Consider the following 26,777-nt stretch of genomic DNA (forward strand, 5'->3'; position numbering starts at 1 on the left):
TAGAAGACCGCAGGCTGGTTTCTCGTAATAATGTGTGGATGAAGCAAAGTTGTCCATGTTGAGAAGAAGTACATGTGAAGGTGTATGAGACATCATTTGCGTTGTGACTGCACGATGTAACATAATTGAACACAGGGACACCGCACTTTCGATATAGTTGGGAGCTATTGGAATTGCTTGATGAGGACAGTGTACTTTTCATGGCCATTCATGCGGTGCTTATCACAATTGATTGCAATGGTATCAAGGCAAAGTGCAAGAGGGAATCGTGCGAATGGGTCAGGGTGACAAGTCTAACCATAGGCGAGACAAGCTCCCTAGGTATATCCTGCCCTTGATGTGCCCTGAACAATTGTGGGTGATGCTAAAGGGCTAGGGGACTAGGGACAGAGCCAGCCGACCAAGGTCACTGGACGTACCTAATTTGAGGACCCCTAGGTGATGTGCTGTGATCATGGGTGCTTTGTATCTTTTCGTTCTTTTCTTTTCTTTCCTTTTTTCCTTTTCCATTTTCTTTTTCGTTTCCTTCTCTTGTTCTTTTTTCTTTCTTTCTTTCTTTCTTCTTTTTTTTTCTTTTTCTTTTTTTTGGATTTTCCTGAGTACAACCATTGCAATATGTTGAGGCTATCAGCCTTTCAATGGGTTGGAAAATGTCAAGCTTCGAAGGCTCATGAAATGGATATTACAATGATGATTGTGCACTAGCCTCGTTGTTAGAGAAGTAGTAGTTGAGATGGGGAGATACACTTGAGATATTGCAACCCTCTTTGGAATGTGCAATGTTGGTACAATTGGGGTAATAGTTGTCGTGAGTGCCTGGCATAGAGTGTAACCCAGAAAGAGGAAGTGATTAAGATCATGGTTTGGGCCATGCGATGTGGGCACTTGCAAGGGTGATTTTCGCTTTTGGCAGTGTGGCTTTGTTGCGGTTCTTTATGAGGTTGGTGGTCTTGTGGTGACTTGGGCATTGAACACGTTTGCACGAAGACCTGCATTGTCTTGCATCCACTTGTCACTTCATGAGAGTATATGCAAGTCGCATGCATCAAGTATGACAAACAGATGCAATCATATCAAGATATTACTTTATCAAAATCCTATGATGTTGATTGCGATACATATTACGGTGCTTTGTTAAATACGTAACATATATTAGCAATAAGTGAGGAAAGTGTATACAGGTGGGGAGCTTTCCCCTTTAACTATTTAAAGACAAAAATTATGGCAAGATGGCCTTTGTTAAGTTGCTTATATATCATAGGGGCTACTCTATTTGCATGAGGTGGGGCGAGTCCGGGTGGTCGGGCGACTGAGACTCTGCTGGTGAGGGGCTCCTGTGAGGTTGGGCAGGGAAGATGTCGGCCGGGACCTGAATGGTGTAGTCCCTGGCTGTAACTATTTCTAGAATGCTTTTGAACAATGCATCAAGTTCCTGCTTGTCTCGAGCTGCCCTCTCCTCTTTCGAGCACCTGGTGCCCGAGCATCTACTGGGAACCTGCACGGCTGGTGTTGCCACACCCCATGTGCTCTCTTGAGTCCTCATCCTCTTGGCTTGGAGGGTTTTCAGCCTGCGTCCTGGGCGATGTCGTTTGGGGCCTCTTTTTGGCACATACCTCTTTAGAGTAGGCACATAGCGTTCTGGTGAGGGCGCTAGTGCCTTATGCTCTTTCCGATGGCAGAGAGCTTCCTTGCATACAAGCTGCACTATGTGGTCCATGACTGCTACCCTAGGGGGACTTGCAAAATGCGAACCAAGGATTAGGCCATGAGGCAGGATAAAACTATTCGCGTGGAAGGGATTATACATTGGGTTATCAAGTGTATATGATGAGGAGGGTGAGGTGAGGCATGCAGCGTTTGTTGTAGAGGGACAGCCCCCTATTGATGTTCATTTTGCCTCCAACCATTAGCAAATCTTGGCTTATGCTAAGTTGCACAGAGTGGTTGTCATGGAGTGGAGTAGGAGTCATCCCTAGGAGGATAAATCGAAAAAGGGGAAAGGTGTATAGAAAGGGACGGTGCCCCATCTACACCATTAGAGATGTTGGTCAAGGCTTCCTATGGCGATAATGAGGGTTGCATGCCCTCCAATTGGAGGTGAGAATGGTCACACGACTTCTAAATGTGTGGTGAGAGGAGGACTTGAGGAGCGTAGTCTGTGAAACCCAACTCTTCTCCCTGCACTTGACTATCATTGCTTGTGTGTGTTGATATTATCTATACAAGGTCACAAAATTCATTGTTTATTTATGTACATGTTTACGAATCCATGTCACTTCACGAGGATAAAATCCAATTGTAGACACCAGAATCATGAACAACACATGCACTAGGGGGGGGGAGAGGGGAATCTTTTTATGGGAAGAGGAAGGCATTATATTGGAGTGTGGCACACGCATCTAGTACTCATGGCAGCTTACTCAATAATGATAGATATTTTGCAACATTGAGTAGCATGGAACCTTGTCCGAGTCTACTAGCAACATGTAACTCCTCCTCAATGAGAACCTTATTAGATAGAGAGTTCTCTTGGCTAGTTTCAACTAAGTCCGCACCCTGAATGGCAGTCAGCACTTGAAAGGAAGTTGGTACCACATAGGTTGGGTCTCTTTGAGACTGCCATTTGGCCGATCGCTCTTCTGAGACTGTCATGATTTAGGCTCCTAGTTTGGCCATTGCAACACGGTTTTCAAATCAACGTTTCTCAAATTGACTTTGACCCTCCTATTGTCACTTTAGTTGCTCTATACCTAAGAGATTTGGTTGGTAGAGCACATCATTGAATGTTACAATTAGGCGTAGTTTGTTGGCTTTCTCGTCAGAGGTGAGTCGCATGCGTTCATGCAGGAGCTTGTCATGGTGCTCGTCAAGATGTTCTTGCTCTTCCCAGGATAGGGGAAATGGCAAGTATTCTTCAAGTTGCTCCTTAGGAAATGCGCCCATGTCTGCCAAGCCATAGACACGTGCGAATACTTTGAGTTTAGCATCCAACTTAGTTAAGCATCCTGCAACACTTCTATGTTCAACGAGGGCTTGCTCGATTGCTATTTCATGCAAGGTTCTAGGAGTTTGCCTAGGCTTTAGCATAGATGAGCAATATTGGTCAACACTAGGGTTGCTTATGCTCTAGGGGTTTCCATGTTTTCCCTGAGGCTTTGTTATTGCGTCATGGTTCTCCTTAGGTGTGACTGGTATAAATTTGTCACCTTGTTGTGACAGTGTTGTATCCACTCTTGATTGGTCAATGTGAGTTCTGTTGTTGGTGGATTGAGTGTTGCAAGCAACTGTTGATGGTAACGGCTACTTTGATTTTTCAGAGCACACGGATGTGTCTAAGGTTTCACCGTTATTAGGAGAGACGTCTATGGGTTCATTGGTGGATGGACTCGATGCTTTATTCCTCAGCTCTCCAACGCTCTTGGTCTCAATGTTCTTGGGGTCCACAACCACATGTAACTGCTATTGTTTTCATCGTTTTCTCCTCTTTTTCTTGGTCAGTGAAGGTGCATAACTTAACGACTCAGGACCCTGAACTAGGTCAGCCGTTGATGTGCTTGGTTGAGCCTCAGCTTTCCCCTTCTCTAGTGTGCCCTCATGGGACATAGCTGCACCCTGTTGGATAGCCTTGCTAGGTTGACTGGTCAGATGCGCCATCTCCTTGGCCACATCTTTGAGAGGTTTCTCCTCAAGCCTAGGCTTTAGGTGCTTTGGAAGGGCTAGATTTGTCAAGGATGCTGGTTGCAGCACCTCCTCCCTAGGTGAACTGCTAAGGACACGTTTCGCAAGGGGCGTTGTCATGGCCAAGGATTGTGACTGCTACGATCCCTGATTGGAAGTAGTAGCGGCTAGTCCAGTGAGCTGGCTACTCTTGGTGGATTGCGGTGTCAAGTACCTAGGGCGATTGGAAGTGGTCATGTATTTTGTTGCCCTTTGAGCATTCACCTATGTAGATCGTGGAGCATGAGTTGATCTAGTCACATTAGGTTGCACAGATATATCCTTGGGCCGAGAGCTACGGATGGTGTCATGTCCCACCTCTTGGAAATTTGGAAGCTTAGATGGAGATAGAGATTGGGATTGAGCAGCCGCCCTTGACGACTGCTATTGTGCTTCTTGTGTCCATTTGGGAAAAGAGGGTGTAGGAGATCTAGGACTCTTAGGTGGACTTAGCATTGGCTGAATGATTTGCTCGAGGCTATTAGACAATTGTGCCATTTGCTTTGTTGAGAAATCAGCCTTCTCATGAGCAACATTGTGCCTTTGGTGCTCATTATCCTCTTGGGGAATCAAAGGCTCCTTGGGTACTAGTGGCTTTTGTATATCCTCAACAATTACATCTGATATCTGCTTGTCAAGTATGCTAGGCTAAGGATCTACCCTCCGATTGGTCCTGTTTGGTTTCTTGATTTCGACCGTGAGGGGCTCGGTCACTCCACTGTTGTTGGCTTGAGACTTGGTTTTTCGTTTAGATCTCCTCCTACGCTTCTTTGCTCTTGATATGATTTGGCCTTCAGTCAGAAAAGGAGGTTTAGCAAGGGGTTTTGGCACCCAAATCCATTGGTTACCTGCGTAATATCCTTGAGCACGTAGCAACGCTTTGGATATCCATCGCGGCATTGTGCTGACCCTCCATCGATGCCTTTGTCTATAAGGCTTGGGCTTCTTTTGGGGTCTTCTACGATATTTGTAAGTCCAAATCCCGTCCTTGGCATTATCTCCTGACCTTTTTGTTTCAGGCATGGCCTCACTCACTGGTTCTCATTGTTTGACCTGTGCTTGTATCAATTCTTCTAACAAGTCCTTGCTCTCGTTAGTAGGCTTGACTATTATGTCAGCACCTTCCTTGCCTTTCCCTCGAGGTTCGATGAGGTCTCCCTTGCTAAAGGTTGTGACTATCCTCACACCCGATAGTGTCAGGTGTATCCTCTGTGGTACATAGTCAGCCTCACACTTGGTCGCCCTTTTGAAGGGTCTTCCTAGGAGGGTTTCCTTCCCGCAATTAGCATTATTTGGAGGAACATGAAATAGGATAGGCAACCTCTCAGTTTCAATTGTCGCAAGGATTTTGTTCTCCCTATAAGTGCTTGTGGGTGTTTCTCGTAAGGACTAAGAGTTGCATTAGTCGGTGTGAGCTCTGGTTGGCCTAGTAGGGTCCATACCTCATAGGTCAAGATATTAAAATCTGCCCCTTCATCAATCAGAGCATCGATAGTGTGCTCTCTTTTCACAGTGAGTTTGACCCTAAGATAAGTAAGTGGTACTATGTCTTCGTCTTCTGGGTCTTGGCTTGTAAACTTAAGCCTTCTAACAAATGCCCTTGGGACCCCAACTACATGACCAGATGTGGATTCTCCACTGATGTCTTGGATCGTCTGTGCAGTGCTATTCAAGGTGCATCTATCATCAGGACTATCATATCTAGTCACCCTCGCAGTTATAGCTTGATGTTTTTGCTTTCTGCTTTGACTAGATGCAGTCCGAATGCTATTAATACATACATGTTTTTGCTGTATGGCCTTTTCTCCCTTGTAGGCTAGATTGGCCCATTGAGGTTCTAGGGTCTTTGTTTGTCTCTGTTCGGGTATGGGCTTTTGGTTGCTCTTTTGCAAGTGAGAATCCATGCTCATGTAGAGCCATTACTACACTACGGTCCAATTTGCGGGACCTGTCACGACACGCATTTTCTCTCCAACCTACTCGGGGGAGGTATGGAGGGGACAGAGCCCCCTTTGAGGGGGTCCAGGGGGGGGGGGGGGGGGGGGCAATCCCCCTCGGCCCGCAGGGCCGTTATGGTAAACATCATACACAATTTGGAGGACAGTTTATAGCCAAATTTTGAACTACTTGCTCTAAGTTTCAGCCACTGATCGATCAATGCTATGGTTTCGGCTCTATATGGTTTCTCGGTCAGTTTCAGGGTCTACAGGTTAAAATTTGAAAAAATCCACATTCGGCCCAACAGGTCCAAATTGCAGGGGTTGAATGCCCAATTCGGCCCGTCCGAGGGCCGAGTAGAAAGGGCCAAATGTAATTGGTCCGAATGTCAAATTCGGCCAGGCTGAGTTTGGTTGCCTGAGGGCTGAGTGGTCGAGTGGGCCGAGGGCCGAGTCAAGTGGGCCGAGGGCCGAGTGGTGAATTCGGTCAACTTGTCCGAGTGGGATTGGGCCGAGTTGGCAGAGCAGAGGTCCAACTCACTGAGTGGTCTAAGGGTCGATTCTGGGACTTGGCCCAAAATTGCGATCCCTCGAACAGGCCGAGCGCGACACGTTTTTTCGCCGGACTTCAAAAAATTCGTTGCGCCGAGTGATGGAGGCCATCCTACTGGTCGAGCAGCTCCAGATGCAACCTACTCATGTAGTGGAAGGTGTGGAATTACCTGGACTGGGCAAATAACTCTTGGATGGCCAAATCAAAGCGGATCCACTCAACGAAGCTTCCTTTCTCTCTCCTGCTCTCCTGAAACTCTGCAATGCACAATGTGGCCTTTCTTGCCACTCTTGGCCCCTTATGACCCTGTCCAGGCTTGCACTCACCTTAATCTTGCTTCCCTTACTAGCCTTTAACCCAAAATTTCATTTCTTGCCCTTCTTTTCCTTGTTTCATCCTGTTATACAACAACAGAAAACCCTATTGTTTGCTCCAACGTTTTTCTCCTATCCTTTCTAAATGCAAGAAAAAATTATAAGGAAAATGCCTACACTACTACATCATGCTTTCCCAAGTCTAAAACAACAAAAACCTATTTGCTAAGGAGATTGAATACCACTTCAAACTCCCTCGATTCCTACCTATCTATCTCAAGCACCGGTTTGGGAAAAACCCTTACTTCGATGCTCGATTCAAAGCGCGTAAGCGCTCAAGGCTTGAATCCGTTGGTCCCGAAAACAGAACCAAAATGTGGGAGCTTTCGCTCAACCGCCAAGACCCACAGACCGCTTATTGTTCAAGCGTTCCAAGCTGAGCACTAATAGCTACCTCTCACATAGCCGACGTGCCATCCATATCTACGGGTGTAGTGAGCTTACCTCCATGCCGATTGAGTTACCTCCTCTCTCGTGCACTCTGATAGCTCCACAATCCAAGTGCAAGCTTCAAGAAGCTCCGTCCTCAAGCTCCACGCTCCAAGCTCCATAGCCGCGAGCAAGAGAAGAGAAGAGAAGAGAAGAAGAGAGGAGAAGATGGAGAGCTTCTCCTCCTTGGTCCCACACCCTCACACACTCACTTCCTCACACTCTCACACTCCCTCTCTCAAGCACAAGCTCAAGCAAGCAAGAAGAAGAATAAAAAGAAGAAGAACAAGGGACCCACTTTTGGCCACACACAAGAATAAGCTTCTCATTCACTTTTCAACTTTATATACAAAACCCTAAATCCCTTTTGGGCGGTCATCCCCTCACACCCTTTTTTACATAGCCGGCCATGGCTTAGGCCATTTTTCCCATTGTCCTCCTATCTTCCTAGCTTCCTTCCTACCACCCATCTACCTTTACAAATTGCACGGGTGAGAGCCCGGCACTCTTAAAATAAATCATGGTGTGCCTTTTTCTTTTTTACAAAAGTATTGACTTGCACTTTTTCTTGTGCACCGTTTTTCTTTATTTAGGACTTTTTTACACTTCTTGTGTTTCCATATTTTTCTTGGCACACCTTCGTCTTCCGTTTCACTCTTGCCTTGGCCTTGTCTTCTGCTTCAGCTTTTTCGGATTTTCCATCTTTGTTCGTTTGAGGGTTAACAGGAACCAAAATGTGGGAGTTCACGGTCAACTGCCAAGACCCATAGATTGCTTATTGTTCAAGGGTTTCAAGCCAAGTGTAATGGCTACTTCTCACATGGCCGCACGCACTCTCACACCTATGAGTGTAGTGAGCTTACCTTCATGCCTGACGAGTTGCCTCCTCCCATGAGCTCTCCGATAGCTCCATGATCCAAGATGCAAGCTCAAGCAAGCTTGATCCTCAAGCTCCAAGTTCCAAGCTCCATTGCCATGTGCAAGATAAGAGAAGAGAAAAGAAGAGAAGAAGAAAAGAGGAGAAGATGGAGAACTTCTCCACCATGGTCCCTCACCCTTACGCACTCACTCCCTCACACTCCCTCTCTCAAGCAGAAGCACAACTAAGAATAAGAGGAAGAAGAAGATAGATAATTTTGGCCACATACAAGGATGAGCTTCTCCATTTACTTTTTGCCTTTTATACATGTCCTACTCCTCTTTGGGTGCCCATCCCTTTTTATAACATGACTTGAAATTTTAGCCTAGGTCCTTTTTTCCTATTATTTGCCTATTTACATTTTTCCTTCACCCATGCCCGTCTACCTTTACTAATTGCACAAGAGGGAGCTTGGACCTCTTTCACAAGAATTTAGAGTGCGCTTTTATATTTAAGATATGCCTTTACCCTTTTGCACTCACCCTGGACTTTTAAATTTGCTCCTTATGCCTTTGGCCCTTTTTCTCCTCTTTTGCCATTGGGCCGCCTTTTTTGCTTTGTCCTACATCTTTTTTATTTTCTTTTTCTTTCTTTTTTATTTTCTTTGCATCGAGGTTAACAATTATAAATATGGCATGGAGGAGATGCCCACTCCATGTATTGGGAGAAATTGCACCCAATGTTGTGTCGCTCAAATTTACTTTACTCTTCTTTTAGTCTATTTTGAGTTTTATGAGTCGTGCTTTCAACTTTTATAAGAAAAGAGAGTAAGAGAAGGCTCCTTGGATTTGCTATGTGCAAGACTTGCATCTACTTTGTGCAACATTGATAGTATAACAAGTTCATGGCTTATATCCTCTACAAGATAGCCTTATATGTTTGATCCCTAGGCTTCAAGCTAAGGTTCTAAAACTAAGGGTTTGTAAGATGTATTTGTAAGGAAATTTCTTGAGTTAGAGTTAGATCTATACACATGTAGGAGACTACTTAGACATCATGGCTAGGGTAAGTATAAGGTAAACACAACTTAAGACAAGCACAATGCTATGTTGGCAATTGGGCATGTTAGCTATGTTGCCACAAGAAGGGTCACACGATGTAGAGGTGCCAAACTCCCAGGGGAATCAACAAGATGTTGTGAATACTCAGCTTGCTATATTTAATCAACCAAATATCTCACCCAATAGACTACCATCTTGCATGCAACATTTCTCGTAATTTACACATGAAACTTCAATTTTGCATTTACTTTTTTGCAATGAGGAGACACTGAAATTATTGCCAAGGGATCTTGAGTTCACATGCCTACTTGTTGCAGCACTAGTAACTACTAAAGGTATTATGATCGCTTCATAAATTGGAATGTCATTTCATTCTTTAAACAATAGGAACGATCTTTGTTGCAAGTGGAGGAATGGTATCTCTAGTCAAGCCTAATAATATTTAATGCAAGTTGTAAATAGGCCAATAGTTGGAAATATCTCAACTAAAAAATCATCAAGGGAAAGAGAGTCAAAGGAAATCATGTTGCATCAAATGCCTATGTTCAATCTTTTTAGTAAACCAAGAAATATTGTGGGCACAATCTCCAAGTATAGGATCCATCACTAATTGCTTTATGATTATCTATTGGCATTTTGACTTATCTACAAACATGTCTATCATTTTTAAAGTCTCCTCTCCACAAACCTTGAAAGCTTCGCAAAAGACATCCATGAAGCATACTGCTCCATGTTGCTATGCTACTAGATATGAGTTCATTGAACATCATGTATCTATTCACGATATCCAAGCAGATAGGTGATATTTGTGTAAGGAGGGTCCAAGGGAGCTCACAAAACTTGTATTTGTTTGAAGTATGCTCAGCAACAATTGTACTTACATATGTGGGATCATTAGTCACTAATATGATGTCAAAAATTGAACCAGCATTAACTTGTCAAAGCTACAAACCTACATACTTAAGACCCTTGAAAATATAAATCTCAAATTCACCTTCAAAATATGGATTGTCAATCATTGGATCTACAGCAAAGTTTGGACAAGTATTGTTCTAGTGTATGATCAGTATCATAGTCTACATCATGTGAATCATACTCATTATGAATTTCTAGCTAGTATGATTCATGATCTGTAACATTACTGGAACCCTTAGATATCTAATAGTGTTGGAACCCTCATCAACTAAGCTAGTGCAAGACTTGCCATAGAACTATTAATTTGCTTCCACTACTCTCTCGGAAGTCAAGGCTCAAGCTCTAGTATACTGAGTTGTTAGTTCTAGTTTGCTTCCAATGCTTTGAAGTCAAGCTCAAGTTCCAGTATACCAAGCTAAAAACACCAATAGCAACATGGACTAATGAATCTATTGGTAGGAGTATGATGAAAATGTGGCCATCATATTGAAATATATATCATCATGGTTGGATGATAGAGTATGGTCCCAACCCGTTCACAACTAAATATTTCAATCTTCAAATCCACTGCAATGTCAACTCATCTAGATGATCAAATACCATGTTTCAAACAACATAGGCATGATCTACAGGTAGTAGCACATTCAAGATTTTAGTGGACTGGCTTGTCAATGTTGACATAAATGATTTTAAGCATTCTTAGTTTTAGTATAGCATCTAAAGCAAAGGTCATAGTCCTCCTTGATTGATTTGAACCTAGGCCCACTTATAGGCATGATTTACATTCCTTGGAAATCAATTTTTGTATGTATTGTGCTTTCCTTTGAAGCAATTACTCTTCGTCTCCTCTTTTCTTGATAATTGAAATGCAATGTACGATAAAGCTACTGATTCATGCTACTTTCCTAGGTCTCTTGCAAGTTGGCTCTTGAATTCTTTGTCTAGCAAGTTACTTTTGGTTAGAATTGCAAGCAACATTAGCATCAAAATCTCATTAACAACATTGGACTATAATGTAGCAGATGTCTCAGCAAGAGCATTAGTCCTATGGTTTTTCTTCTTATCATGTGCCGCAGGGAAAAATTATGAGCGTCATAAAATAAGAGAAGTGAAATTCAGTAAGTTAGTTGCTCACATGGCTAACATGATTGATGTATTGGTACATGCACTTATGGTTTTTTATGATACCATGATAGCAGCTGAAGTGGTAGATGCAATTCAAATAGAACAAGCACTTGCACATCACTTGACACCTCATATTAACTAGTTCAGCATAGCTATGCATTAATGAAGCTCTCACAAATCTTCATGGTATTCTTATTTTGCAAGGTGGCCTAGGTCATGTACGAGACAAGAACATGTTGATTGCATCGTTAATTATGGCTAATGTAGCAATTCAATAAGACCTAATGCAATCATTGCTAATTTTATACAATATGAGGATAGACAACCACTCTCTTATTAGTAGCATTATGTACATGACTCGGGGAAGTTACTATATGTATATCCTTTACATCACGTGCATTCAAGGCCTATTTATAAATATCCTTATTTGTGAATTTTTCTTGAATAAAACATAATCCTTTTCTATTCAATCTGTAAATAACCCCTTTACACTATACCCTTCTATATGTTAAAAATGTATAAATGTGGTATTTTTAACTTACCCGAGGTACATGAGCAAAAGTATGACTATGAGTAGCAATCATTGTATTCATATCCACATGTTCATCATGAGAACCATGGATAGTAGTATGACATATCTATTGATGATCTACGCAATGATGATGTGGGTAAAAATTTATTTAAAGCTAGCAGAGCTAGACATTAACTAGTGACTAGATTAGAGAATTGCATACTCAAGGTTATGTTACAAATGTGCTGAACCAAAATACATATGTAGGTTAAAGAATGAAAAAATATTCTTGGCAATTGAATACTCAAATGAAGAGGATGAAGATAGTCATGTTAAGGAAATTTTTGATGTAGACAAGAGGAAGATAAAGGGTTTAAAGTAGTAGCCTAGGATGCTTTTGAAGATTATATTGGAAAGTTACTTAAAGACAAATATGAGGAAGATTATGTATATGTAGATCATGACTAACATGAGGAAGACCATGAACATGATTTTCTATTTGATTTGATTTCTTATGCTTATGTGGATCCAAAAGTGCATGCATATGATTCCATGGATGATGATACCTGTGGCTTGGTAATCACAAATTCAATGCATGGATGGGAAGTCACTTTTCCTTTTGATCTTGGAGTATAGAGGACTATATTTGAAAATAAGACTTTTGTTTAGACTAATTCTTGCATTGAAATCATTCCCACATCTTCAAGGGATCGTTTGAAGAATGATTATGTCCGTTTATAAGCTCTGGTTTTACTACAATTTGTCCCAAGGTTGGTCTTTCTATTGGACCAAACTTGATGCTAATTTAATGTTGGAGGAGTATAAGTTATATGGACTGAAAGTGCACAAAAAGAGCTTAGTTTAACCTACCATAAACCCCATCGGATCAACCTATCAAGATATGTTGCTGATTTAGTACATCAAGATCTGTCGTGGGGACAACATGGTCATCACTGCTCATCAGAATAGCACTTCCTTGATGACTCCATGATCAAAGCCTTGCCTTTATAGCTTATTTTGGATGTATATATATGGATTTTGGTTCTTAGTTTATCATTATTCAATTCTCATTTCCTCTTTTGAAGATCAGGGAGTCTTTAACCCATCTAAATAGAGCAATTTCTTGCCCCTTTTTTCCTGGAATATTGTAATAAGTCCAATCTTTGTTTTTGAGGACAAAAACATCTAAGTGGGGATGGAATGTAAGGAGTCCCAAGCTTCTCTCTTGTTCTTTCACTTTCCAAGCTTCCCTCTTGTCCTCTCATGGTTGCTAGCCATCTCTCTCCTTTCCTATCATTCTCTCTTTACTTCTAGTCTCTTTCTCTCCTCGTTTACTCTCTCTCTCTCTCTCTCTCTCTCTCTCTCTCTCTCTCTCTCTCTCTCTCTCTCTCTCTCTCTCTCTCTCTCTCTCTCTCTCTCTCTCTCTGTGCACACTCTCTCTCTTCTTTTGTTCTCTCTCTCTCCCTCCTCTTTCTCTCTCCTCTCAAGTTCTTTCATTACACTATATAGTAAGCATAATATATAATAGTATTCATTTATATGATATTATGATATATATACATGACATTATATATTATTAAAATTATTTTTGTTTATAAATAGTAATTTTAATCTTATTTATTGATAATTATTACTAAATTTTTAGTCTGTGATACTATTAATTTATTTGATTTGATCTGTCCAATACAAAGAATACTAGAGTATGCTTTTATCAAAATAATCTTTCTTTATGAAATGATTTACCATTTTCTTTATATGGTCACTTTTTAGAAAGGGATCCATAAGCCATAGATGTCTCTTAAGCCCTCGTGGAGGTCACTCATATGAATATATATATATATGTGTGTGTGTGTGTGTGTGTGTGTGTGTGTGTGTGTGTGTGTGCGTGTGTGTGTGTGTCACATGGATTCAAAATAAGAGATTTATAAAATACTATTTTTATACATTTTTTGCATATAGAAGGGTGTTATTTACAAATTTTAAAAAATGTGTGATTTACTCAAAGAAAATTAATAAATAAGGGTACTTATAAATAGGTCTTATTAAACACACATGATATAGAGGATATACATATGGTGAACCCCCAAGGTTAAGCCATGATTTTGATTCCTTGTGTCACTACATGCATCGCAAAAAACCATTGTTTGAATGAAGACTAAAGTGATGCAAAAAAAGTTATTGCTATCCAAAACTTTTGCTCATTGTGTAAACAATGTGCATGTTCACCCATCGCTTGTTCTAAAATCCCATCGCTTAAGCAATGATGTTGATCATCACATAAATGATGCTCAACATTTTCTTTTGAAAATGGTAGTCTCTCTAAGACTATTAACTTCTAGTAGTGGTGTTGCATATCAAAGTCACTTGTTAAGATCTAGGCTATAATAGTTGTTAAAGACACTAAATAATTTTTATTTAGAAATGTAGAAGACCTTGGGACCTTCAATATAACAATGCCTCATATGTTGCATAACACCTTTTCTTAAATAAGGATTTTCAAAAGTTTAATGATTTTTTATCATCAAAGGTATTGATCCGTGAAGGATAAAGTAACACTATAAGTTACATATATCAAAACCTTTTTCTCCTCTAGATTCTTACTAGGGTTTAAATATCCAACTTTTCACATTAGAGTTAAAGTTAACTTTATATATGCATATGATAAAGACTTAGCCATATAGGTCCAAACCAAAAGTACATAGGGTTAAATGATGAACTAATAGATTGAACACATCAAATCATTAGAGAGACTGAGGCTTTTTTGCAAATCTCTCTCTATAGTTTTTCATTAATGTGAGCACTAAAAACTAAGTTGAAGTTATTTGTATGCTACTAGCCTTATTTTAGGCTTGATACTTTCTAAATGAAATAGTCGCCTAGCTAAGGTATTTAATGCTTAACATGTACTTGCACCATTACATTATGGAGCAAGAGTTGGCATTCTCATCACTAAACATGACAGCAACCCCATCTTTGGGGATAAGGGAGGATGGGTTTTTGATGGAGTTTGGGAGGACATTGTAGCCATGTTTTTCATAGTTATAGCTCTTCTCAAACTTCTCAGACTCCTTGATATAAGGGTTGTAGCCAACAATGGAGCTTGGCATGATAAGCTCAGCACTTTTACCAGAGCCTCTCACTGCTTTTAATACCTTCTTCTTGTCCACATACCCTGTTACTGTCACCTTCCCTTGCTTCCTATCCACATCCACTGATCGCACCCCTACACACGTGCACATGTGTTTGTGAACATAAAATTGTCAAATTTTAACACATCTTAAGCTAATACTAGAAACTAATTCTCACTATTGTAAAATGGTAATGAGGAATGATGAGGTAATTTAGCAAGAAAATTAAGAAGGAAGTGGTAAGAGTGAGCAAAGGAGAGAGAGAGAGAGAGAGAGAGAGAGAGAGAGAGAGAGAGAGAGAGAGAGAGAGAGAGAGAGAGAGAGAGAGAGAGAGAGAGAGAGAGAGAGAGAGAGAGAGAGAGAGAGATGTAATATGAAGATAGGAAGTTTGTGGCAATAATGGAAAGGAGAGCCATGGTATCAAATGGGAGGATAACTTCTAATAGAAACTAAATTTATCTTCTAATAGAAACTAAAAAATCATAATAATCATGAAAATTGGCTAGATGTTGAGAACTTTTGTCATGCCTAAAGATACTCATGGATAGTTGTAAACTCTTCATGAAAAATTAGGCAAGAGTTTGGACTTTGAGCCCTAACATCTAGACATGCATAAGAATACAAGATGTAACTAGTAACACTCAACAAAAGCATGAAACATAAATAGGAAAAATAAGTTAGTCTACTATATTTGCATGTACATACATACAACACCCTTTCATTCATCTAAACAACTACACCCTACACAATCAACTCTTTGTAGGGAAACCTTGTCTAGTACATACAACTCCCTCTCATTTGTCTAAACAACTACATCCTAAAAGCTAGACAACTCTTTGCAAGACAACCATGCTCATTTGTTGACCTGTTTCACACCACTGTGCTAATGCACTCAACAATATCCTTAATAAACTCTTCGAGGCACTATCATTTATTTGTATGTGGGCTATGTTTTTCACCACTATATCTCCCCTCCCCCTTAAACAAACAACACATGGATTAGATGGCAAGTAGTATCAAACGATTGATTGGTGTCCGGGCTCCACACACATAGATTAATAGTATGAAACGCTTGATGGATGCAAAATGACTTTGTAAGAAACTGAATAGATAGGCATCAAGTGACAGTAGGGATGGCAAGCGCTCATGAAGAGGGCCATGATAAGATGACAAGAGGTGAGGGATGAAGACTGAGACTTGGTCCAATAAACAAAAGAATCCCGGGATATAAAAGGCCGTATACATAGGAGACCCTGACTGAATATTAATGTAACTTCAGATTAATCGAATCAGAGTTCTAATATGAATGGTTCACCTTTGAGTCTGAGGATGGCTTGGCGCACCTTGCGCTCGCACCCATTACAGTCCAGTCTCACACGAAGCTCCACCACCTACACGTCGTCGACCAGAATCACGCGATTAACAATGAATTAATCATGACGCTTACAAGGCCAACATAATTATTAGCTCATGATGAAGGATACACAGTCCCCATAGATAGATTAATCACGAGGATTAAGGCCAAGATAAGCTATAATCATGGCTACATGACAGTGATCATCATCACCAGCTAATTATTAATAAATACTGTTGGAACGTAATATGATCAATGCCTACCTCCATATTGTTGATCTGCCCTGATCACACAGCAAACTAAATATATACTTTGTCCAAGAATCCAACAGAAGGAAATCAGTTAGATCATATGAGGATTCTGCAGGGAATTACTGCCACTGCCCGAGTAGCCCATGTATATATATACATGTACATGATGCTATAAGGAGGCCTCGACCTTCTCTCTCTCTCTCTCTCTCTCTCTCTCTCTCTCTCTCTCTCTCTCTCTCTCTCTGTCTATGTGCACCGCCATGATTGAACAAACAGTATTGCGCCCATTGGCATGTTCGACCAAATAGAGATTTTTTAAATGCAGATACTAAAGAGAAAAGAGTGCTTACGATTGGACATGGAGAGGGATAGCGAGTCGCCCGCTCCGTTCGCAGTGGCACGACAACGATAGGGCAATTTGTTTGTTATGATATGAAATGTATATTTAACTAGACTGTGCTGCTAGCTACTAGCTAGGCTCCCCCCCCCCCCCCCCCCTTTGGGTCGTCATCCTCACTTGTAGTTCCAAGAGGCTCTCTCTCTCTCTCACATACACACACACACACACACACACACACACACACACACAAAGAACCTCAGTCCAATGTGCATTGGAGGGCAAAGCTTTAAAGAAGGTTTTCAACCCGGGATTTTATAAAATCTTTCATTTTAATAACTATAAATACATGTAATGTGATTCAAAAGTCCCTCCAAAATTCTCGATTAACTGATGTTTTGTGAATATTACATGCACACACACACACAACATTCATTCATATATGCATGCATGCACACATGTGTTCATTTACACATGCATCCATGCTTGTATTCAAAGGTATACTCGTGCAACTTTAAACACTCTTTTTATTAGAGAGTCATCTATGTTATGGGGATAAATAGAAATTTAAATACTCATTTGTAAACCCATCTTTCTAAAAATACGTAGTCTTTCCTCCCATTAACATCTGTTTGGATGTCGAAATTATTTCATCTTAGTTCTCTAGTATAGTTATTCTTATAAAATTAGCGGAATGGTGAACACTTGATCTTAAGTCTACTTCGAAATGCATACACACCAAGGATGAACTCAGGCCATTATTTGTTGGTTGTGGCTTAACGTGTTGGACCTAGTGTGTTTTACATATCAAGTGTGTTTTTTGTGAATTCATCATGCCAATGCACTTCCATCCATTGTTTCCAATTTCATATCAAGTCCACCCCACAAGGTTAAGCAATGATTTTGTAGTACCTTTTGCTAGAAAAAGGGGACATTATTTCAATATTTAAAGGAGTCAATTTTAAGGCTTGCTCTCTTATCAGCTACATGTAGGTGACCTAGGGGGCAAACTTCTAGGAGACTTTTTAATAGAAAAGACTTACTAAAGTATTACAAAGAGTTCAAAGAAAGAGACTTAATATTTAAAGTACACATTGATATACATGCCATTACAACGAAGTTGGCTGTTATGATTGTTGAAACTTTCATGCAATCATAACTTTAGATCTTGTCCATGTCAACATTGAATGGTGATCTCATGGTGATCAAGATATAAGATAAGTACTACCTCAAACCTTGAATAGTAAATGTTGCAAACAAAGAATACAAACATTGGCTTCTATGGTTAGATAGCTTGTATAGAATGTGTTTACACTCATGTGGAAGAGGTTCATGTGAACAACTGTGTGTTTACCTTTTAATGTTAGGCAGCTGGCAACTACTTGAGTTGGGTATGAGTTGTTATGCAAGAGGTGCCAAAAGGGATATTGTCTTTTACATGATATAATGATTGAAGACCACAATGAATAGAATTCTTCTTTGTTGATAAGCACCCATGTTCATTAAGTGCATGGAACATTGTTTCTCAAAGTCTAATATTCAACAAGTTTGCATCCTTAAAGTTAATTGAATGGATAACTAGTAATATTGTGTTAGAATAATTGGCATACACATCACAAGTAGCTATTTCGATTTCATTCAAAATGTATAGAATTTTATTGTGCAAGCAGTACCTTGATAATACAATCTCACATCACTGTATCCACATTTCATAGGCTGCAATTTGCGAATGAATAAAACACTTTTTAAAATCCAAATGATATGGATGTTGTAGTGATGGTATAACGGTAAATGTGTATATGGGCTCATTGTTCGTATATGTCATCTGTTAATTGATACGATTGCCTTGGGTATATTCAAGGATGATTGAAGAATGATGGTGTCAATTGGTCAACTCATGATTCCAGTAAGCTGAACAGTTAGAAGGTATGACATTAGGCATATGGATCAAAGCACACAACTTCACTACACCATATGATGGCTAGTAAAATTTGTGGAGGGTCAATGTCTCTGTCTAGAGAGAGATAGGCCCAAGATTGGGTGGAGGATGAATTATCCCATGGTTGTATATAGGAGACGTAGAGAGGTAGGGGAATCTCACAAATTGTGAGAGGAGCAATGGACAAGTTGGTTGGCAAGGGTAATGGGGGTGACCCCTAGGAAAGATATTCAACAATGAAGCAAGGCCATCTAGGTCTAGAAAGCGTCTCATGTAAAGGTGAAAGACCGGACATGCTACTCTTGTAAGTTGTAGGGGGATGAAAAGCATGCATCATGATGCACGAGCCAGCCAGTGCATTGCGCTCTATACCCAAGGGGTCCAAAAATGTACTAACAAAGGTGGCGTTATATATTGAGGTATCGTTTGGGTGGCGCTGCCAGAGAGAGAGAAGAGAGAGAGAGAGAGCCGTGTGTCGTGCAGAGGCAACACGAGATATGGCGCTGACATTATAACGATTTAAAGGAAAAAAGCTGCATTTTTTATAATTATAATTACTGGGTATATTCCTGAAGGAAGTGGCTCTGAGAGGACCTGATTATAACATCCCCGCCTTTGCGCTTTGTACATCCAGCTATTTATGTTATACGCACAACCAAATATATACTTCCTCGGAGGCTCTCCTTCGAGAGAATATTGATCTTTCAGATGGCGCCGTTGTTCAGCACGTCACTACCAATCAATAATATTGTCATACGTAAACTATACTAAAATTAATTAGAATATATCTACAAAGTATCTCCAAAGCAAGTAAGATATTTTCAGCATCATAAAAGAAGGTGGATGTATCACCCAAAGCTCGAGAACCAGCCCCTAACCCAAGTCAAGAAATCCTTCCTCAAATGCAAGCCAAGGAATGATTGAAAGAATGTAGAATTAACAACCTTACTACTCTTCAAATATAAAGAGAACAATAAGGTTTCTTGTGGCTCATTGATAACATGGAAACCGAGGGTCACTAGAATCTTGAAGGTGATGCCCTTTCCTAGGCTTAATCTTCTATCTTGGAGCTCTGCTAGGGCTGCTGAAAACCTCTCTCACCTAATTTGGGATTGCAATGAAGCCTATATTGCCTTGTGGTAGAAGATAAAGTAAGTGTTTCAAGCAAGCTCATCTCAATGGTTGAATCTCCTTCCACATAACCTTGTTAAGAAGGATGAGCAGTGCTAGGATGAAGAAACTTGGAGGCTTTGACAACTACCTCGATGGGTCACCCCAAGAATAGTATAGTGATTCAAGAATCATTTGTCCCAAATTAGATCCGAGAATTCTAGAGCCCTTTTTGAAGAATTTAAGTGTATCAAGCAAGCTCATCTCCCTTTTTGGGAAGCTTAAGTCTATGAGCCTTAGCTTTAGGTTAGCCTTTAAGAAGCTCAAATACCTTGGTTATCTATCTCCTTTCTCGAGTTTTGCTTTTGGCATTGTAAATATTACATTCATTTACTTTTCATATTTCAAGAAAAGGATGTGACATGGTGATCCATCTAGACTTTCAAAATATAATATTTGGACCATTGGCTCTACATAGCTTGTTATATGTTACTATAGTTACTAGGGCCTTTTGCCTCAACCCCAGAAGGTAACAAGTATTTCCTCTCTAAGCTTATAAGCATTTTCCATACTTGGGGCTTAGATATTGATAGATCCATAAAAACAATCGAATTCTTAAATTTAGAAACAAAGCAAATTCCAACAACATGGATTGAATCCCATGCCATTAGAGCTTCCTCATGCAACCCACTAGCATCTCTAAAAGGTGCACCTAAAACCTACAATTCTTGCCCAAGACCTCACCGTTAGCCAATCAACGTTGACACTAGAACATTCCCCAAATGGTGTAGCATTGATTTGTCCTTTTGCATAAAGGACATAGTGGGGAAATTGTCAATATTCTAACAATTCACTTAGTAGTAGGAAATCACATGATGACAATCTTCCATAGCACAATATTTTCACTTTATGCTTCACAGATCAATACCTTTGATGATAAAAAATCATTAAACTTTTGAAAATCCTTATTTAAGAAAAGGTGTTATGCAACATATGAGACATTGTTATATGGAAGGTCCCAAGGTCTTCTACACTTCTAAATAAAAATTATTTAGTGTCTTTAACAACTATTATAGCCTAGATCTTAACAAGTGACTTTGATATGCAACACCACTACTAGAAGTTAATAGGCTTAGAGAGACTACCATTTTCAAAAGAAAATGTTGAGCATCATTTATGTGATGATCAACATCATTGCTTAAGCGATGGGATTTTAGAACAAGCGATGGGTGAACATGCACATTGTTTACACAATGAGCAAAAGTTTTGGATAGCAATAACTTTTTTTGCATCACTTTAGTCTTCATTCAAACAATGGTTTTTTGTGATGCATGTAGTGACACAAGGAATCAAAATCATGGCTTAACCTTGGGGGTTCACCATATGTATATCCTCTATATCATGTGTGTCTAATAAGACCTATTTATAAGTACCCTTATTTATTAATTTTCTTTGAGTAAATCACACATTTTTAAAAATTTGTAAATAACCTCTTTATATAACACCCTTCTATATGCAAAAATGTATAAAAATAGTATTTTAAAAATCCCTTATTTTGAATCCATATGATACATATATATATATATATATATATAGGGCTTAAGAGACATCTATGGCTTATGGATCCCTTTCTAAAAAGTGACCATATAAAGAAAATGGTAAATCATTTCATAAAGAAAGATTATTTTGATAAAAGCATACTCTTGTATTGTTTGTATTGGAGAGATCAAATCAAATAAATTAATAGTATCACAGACTAAAAATTTAGTAATAATTATCAACAAAAAATGCTAAAATTATTATTTATAAACAAAAATAATTTTAATAATATATAATGTCATGTATATATATCATAATATCATATAAATGAATACTATTATATATTATGCTTACTATATAGTGTAATGAAAGAACTTGAGACGAGAGAGAAAGAGGAGGGAGAGAGAGAGAGAGAACAAAAGAAGAGAGAGAGTGTGCACAGAGAGAGAGAGAGAGAGAGAGAGAGAGTAAACGAGGAGAGAAAGAGACTAGAAGTGAAGAGAGAATGATAGGAAAGGAGAGAGATGGCTAGCAACCATGAGAGGACAAGAGGGAAGCTTGGAAAGTGAAAGAACAAGATAGAAGCTTGGGACTCCTTACGTTCCATCCCCACTTAGATGTTTTTGTCCTCAAAAACAAAGATTGGACTTATTACAATATTCCACGAAAAAGGGGGCAAGAAATTGCTCTATTTAGATGGGTTAAAGACTCCCTAATCTTCAAAAGAGGAAATGAGAATTGAATAATGATAAACTAAGAACCAAAATCCATATATATACATCCAAAATAAGCTATAAAGGCAAGGCTTTGATCATGGAGTCATCAAGGAAGTGCTATTCTGATGAGCAGTGACCATGTTGTCCCCACGACAGATCTTGATGTACTAAATCAGCAACATATCTTGATAGGTTGATCCGATGGGGTTTATGGTAGGTTAAACTAAGCTCTTTTTGTGCACTTTGAATCCATTAACTTATACTCCTCCAACATTAAATCAGCATCAAGTTTGGTCCAATAGAAAGACCAACCTTGGGACAAATTGTAGTAAAACCAGAGCTTATAAACGGACATAATCATTCTTCAAATGATCCCTTGAAGATGTGGGAATGATTTCAAGGCAAGAATTAGTCTAAACAAAAGTTCCTTTTCAAATATAGTCTTCTATACTCCAAGATCAAAAGGAAAAGTGGCTTCCCATCCATGCATTGAATTTGTGACTACCAAGCCACAGGTATCATCATCCATGGAATCATATGCATGTACTTTTTGATCCATATAGGCATAAGAAATCAAATCAAATAGAAACTCATGTTCATGGTCTTCCTCATGTTATTCATGATCTACATATACATAATCTTCCTCATATTTGTCTTTAAGTAACTTTCCAACATAATCTTCAAAAGCATCCTAGGCTACTACTTTAAACCCTTTATCTTCCTCTTGTCTACATCAAAATTTTCCTTAACATGACTATCTTCATCCTCTTCATTTGAGTATTCAATTGCCAAGAATATTTTTTCATTCTTTAACCTGCATATGTCTTTTGGTTCAGCACATTTGTAACATAACCTTGAGTATGCAATTCTCTAATCTAGTCACTAGTTAATGTCTAGCTCTGCTAGCTTTAAATAAATTTTTACCCACATCATCATTGCGTAGATCATCAATAGATATGTCATACTACTATCCATGGTTCTCATGATGAACATGTGGCTATGAATAAAATGATTGCTACTCATAGTCATACTTTTGCTCATGTACCTCGGGTAAGTTACTCATGAATAAATGTGTGCATCACGTGGGTTCAAAATAAGGTATTTTAAAAATACCAAGTTTATACATTTTTAACATATAGAAGGGTATAATGTAAAGGGGTTATTTACAGATTGAATAGAAAAGGATTATGTTTTATTCAAGAAAAATTCACAAATAAGGATATTTATAAATAGGCCTTGAATGCACGTGATGTAAAGGATATACATATAGTAACTTCCCCGAGTCATGTACATAATGCTGCTAATAAGAGAGTGGTTGTCTATCCTCATATTGTATACAATTAGCAATGATTGCATTAGGTCTTATTGAATTGCTACATTAGCCATAATTAACGATGCAATCAACATGTTCTTGTCTCGTACATGACCTAGGCCACCTTGCAAAACAAGAATACCATGAAGATTTGTGAGAGCTTCATTAATGCATGGCTATGCTGAACTAGTTAATATGAGGTGTCAAGTGATGTGCAAGTGCTTGTTCTATTTGAATTGCATCTACCACTTCAGCTGCTATCATGGTATCATAAAAAACCATAAGCGCATGTACCAATACATCAATCATGTTAGCCATGTGAGCAACTAACTTACTGAATTTCACTTCTCTTATTTTATGACGCTCATAATTTTTCCCTGCAGCACATGATAAGAAGAAAAACCATAGGACTAATGCTCTTGCTGAGACATCTGCTACATTACAGTCCAATGTTGTTAATGAAATTTTGATGCTAATGTTGCTTGCAATTCTAACCAAAAGCAACTTGCTAGACAAAGAATTCAAGAGCCAACTTGCAAGAGACCTAGGAAAGTAACATGAATCAGTAGCTTTATCATACATTGCATTTCAATTATCAAGGAAAGAGGAGACAAAGAGCAATTGCTTCAAAGGAAAGCACAATACAAAATTTGATTTCCAAGGCATGTAAATCATGCCTATAATTGGGCCTAGGTTCAAATCAATCAAGGTGGACTATGACCTTTGCTTTAGATGCTATACTAAAACTAAGAATGCTTAAAATCATTTATGTCAACATTGACAAGCCAGTCCACTAAAATCTTGAATGTGCTACTACCTGTAGATCATGCCTATGTTGTTTGAAACATGGTATTTGATCATCTAGATGAGTTGACATTGCAGTGAATTTGAAGATTGAAATCTTTAGTTGTGAATGGGTTGGGACCATACTCTATCATCCAACTATGATGATATATATTTCAATATGATGGCCACATTTTCATCATACTCATGCCAATAGATTCATTAGTCCATATTGCTATTGGTGTTTATAGCTTGGTATACAGGAACTTGAGCTTAACTTCAAAGCATTGGAAGCAAACTAGAACTAACAACTCGGTATACTAGAGCTTGAGCCTTGACTTCCGAGAGAGTAGTGGAAGCAAATTAGTAGTTCTATGGAAAGTCTTGCACTAGCTTAGTTGATGAGGGTTCCAACACTATTAGATATCTAAGGGTTCCAGTAATGTTACAAATCATGAATCATACCAGCCAGAAATTCATAATTAGTATGATTCACATGATGTAGACTATGATACTGATCATACACTAGAACACTACTGGTCCAAACTTTGCTCTAGATCCAATGATTGACAATCCAAATTTTGAAGGTGAATTTGAGATTTATATTTTCAAGGGTCTTAAGTATGTAGGTTTCTAGCTTTGACAAGTTAATGCCGGTTCAATTTTTGACAACATATTAGTGACTAATGATCCCACATATGCAAGTGCAATTGCTGCTGAGCATACTTCAAACAAATACAAGTTTTGTGAGCTCCCTTGGACCCTCCTTACACAAATATCACCTATCTGCTTGGATATCATGAATAGATACATGATGTACAATGAACTCATATCTAATAGCATAGCAACATGGGACAGTATGCTTCATGGACGTCTTTTGTGAAGCTTTCAAGGTTTGTGGAGAGGGAGACTTTACAAATGATAGACATGTTTGTAGATAAGTCAAAATGCCAATAGATAATCATAAAGCAATTAGTGATGGATCCTATACTTGGAGATTGTGCCCACAATATTTCTTGGTTTACTAAAATGATTAAACATAGGCATTTGATGCAACATGATTTCCTTTGACTCTCTTTCCTTTGATGATTTTTTAGTTGAGATATTCCCAACTATTGGCCTATTTACAACCTGCATTAAATATTATTAGGCTTGACTAGAGATACCATTCCTCCACTTGAAACAAAGATCGTTCCTATTGTTTAAAGAATGAAATGGCAGATCCAATTTATGAAGTGATCATAATACCTTTAGTAGCTACTAGTGTTGCAACAAGTAGGCATGTGAACTCAAGATCCCTTGGCAATAATTTCAGTGTCTCCTCATTGCAAAAAAGTAAATGCAAAATTGAAGTTTCATGTGTAAATTATGAGAAATGTTGCATGCAAGATGGTAGTCTATTGGGTGAGATATTTGGTTGATTAAATATAGCAAGCTGAGTATTCACAACATCTTGTTGATTCCCCTGGGAGTTTGACACCTCTACATCGTGTGACCCTTCTTGTGGCTACTTTTGGAGGCATATGCTATTCATCAGCTTGCCAACATAGCATTATGCTTGTGTTAAGTTGTGTTTACCTTATACTTACCCTAGCCATGATGTCTAAGTAGTCTCCTACATGTGTATAGATCCAACTCTAACTCAAGAAATTTCCTTACAAATACATCTTACAAACCCTTAGTTTTAGAACCTTATCTTGAAGCCTAGGGATCAAACATATAAGGCTATCTTGTAGAGGATATAAGCCATGAACTTGTTATACTATCAATGTTGCACAAAGTAGATGCAAGACTTGCACATAGCAAATCCAAGGAGCCTTCTCTTACTCTCTTTTCTTATAAAAGTTGAAAGCACGACTCATAAAACTCAAAATAGACTAAAAGAAGAGTAAAGTAAATTTGAGCGACACAACATTGGGTGCAATTTCTCCCAGTACATGGAGTGGGCATCTCCTCCATGCCATATTTATAATTGTTAACCTCGATGCAAAGAAAATAAAAAAGAAATAAAAAGAAAATTAAAAAAATGTAGGGAAAAGCGAAAAAGGCGGCCCAATGGCAAAAGAGGAGAAAAAGGGCCAAAGGCATAAGGAGCAAATTTAAAAGTCCAGGGTGAGTGTAAAAGGGTAAAGGCATATCTTAAATATAAAAGCGCACTCTAAATCCTTGTGAAAGAGCTCCGAGCTCCCTCTTGTGCAATTTGTAAAGGTAGACGGGCATGGATGAAGGAACAATGTAAATAGGAAAATAATAGGGAAAAATGACCTAGGCTAAAATTTCTAGTCATGTTATAAAAAGGGATGGGCACCCAAAGAGGAGTAGGACATGTGTAAAAGGCAAAAAGTAAATGGAGAAGCTCATCCTTGTATGTGGCCAAAATTATCTCTCTTCTTCTTCTTCCTCTTGTTCTTAGTTGTGCTTCTGCTTGAGAGAGGGAGTGTGAGGGAGTGAGTGCGTAAGGGTGAGGGACCGTGGTGGAGAAGTTCTCCATCTTCTCCTCTTTTCTTCTTCTCTTCTTTTCTCTTCTCTTATCTTGCACATGGAAATGGAGCTTGGAACTTGGAGCTTGAGGATCAAGCTTGCTTGAGCTTGCACCTTGGATCATGGAGCTATCGGAGAGCTCATGGGAGGAGGCAACTCCTTAGGCATGAAGGTAAGCTCACTACACTCGTAGGTGTGAGAATGCACGCGGCTATGTGAGAAGTAGCCATTACACTTGGCTTGAAACCCTTGAACAATAAGCAATCCATGGGTCTTGGCAGTTGACTGTGAACTCCCACATTTTGATTCATGTTAACCCTCAAACAAACAAAGGTGGAAAATCTGG

The 26,777-nt window shown here is 39.1% G+C and overlaps 1 protein-coding gene across 1 annotated transcript; it reads right to left on the bottom strand.

Annotated features, from left to right (window-relative positions):
- Positions 1-14,165: 14,165 nt before the first annotated feature.
- LOC148012440 (heavy metal-associated isoprenylated plant protein 44-like) lies at positions 14,166-16,432 on the bottom strand. The gene is made up of 3 exons (XM_087668957.1): positions 16,227-16,432; positions 15,925-16,000; positions 14,166-14,704 (listed from the first exon to the last, which is right to left on the bottom strand). Exons 1-3 carry the CDS (start codon positions 16,230-16,232, stop codon positions 14,397-14,399), a joined length of 390 nt encoding a protein of 129 aa, XP_087525083.1. The 5' UTR covers positions 16,233-16,432; the 3' UTR covers positions 14,166-14,396.
- Between the last annotated feature and the right edge of the window lie 10,345 nt (positions 16,433-26,777).

Source organism: Lygodium microphyllum, chromosome 27, assembly GCF_053477565.2.
Source record: "Lygodium microphyllum isolate KBCC chromosome 27, Lygodium_microphyllum_v1.1.10, whole genome shotgun sequence".
Lineage (NCBI taxonomy): Eukaryota > Viridiplantae > Streptophyta > Polypodiopsida > Schizaeales > Lygodiaceae > Lygodium > Lygodium microphyllum.

Excerpts from the sequence above, each read along its gene's own strand:
- LOC148012440 (XM_087668957.1), bottom strand. Across the intron at positions 14,705-15,924 it reads AGCCATCCTCAGACTCAAAG|GGGTGCGATCAGTGGATGTG; the intron begins GTGAACCATTCA and ends GCACGTGTGTAG.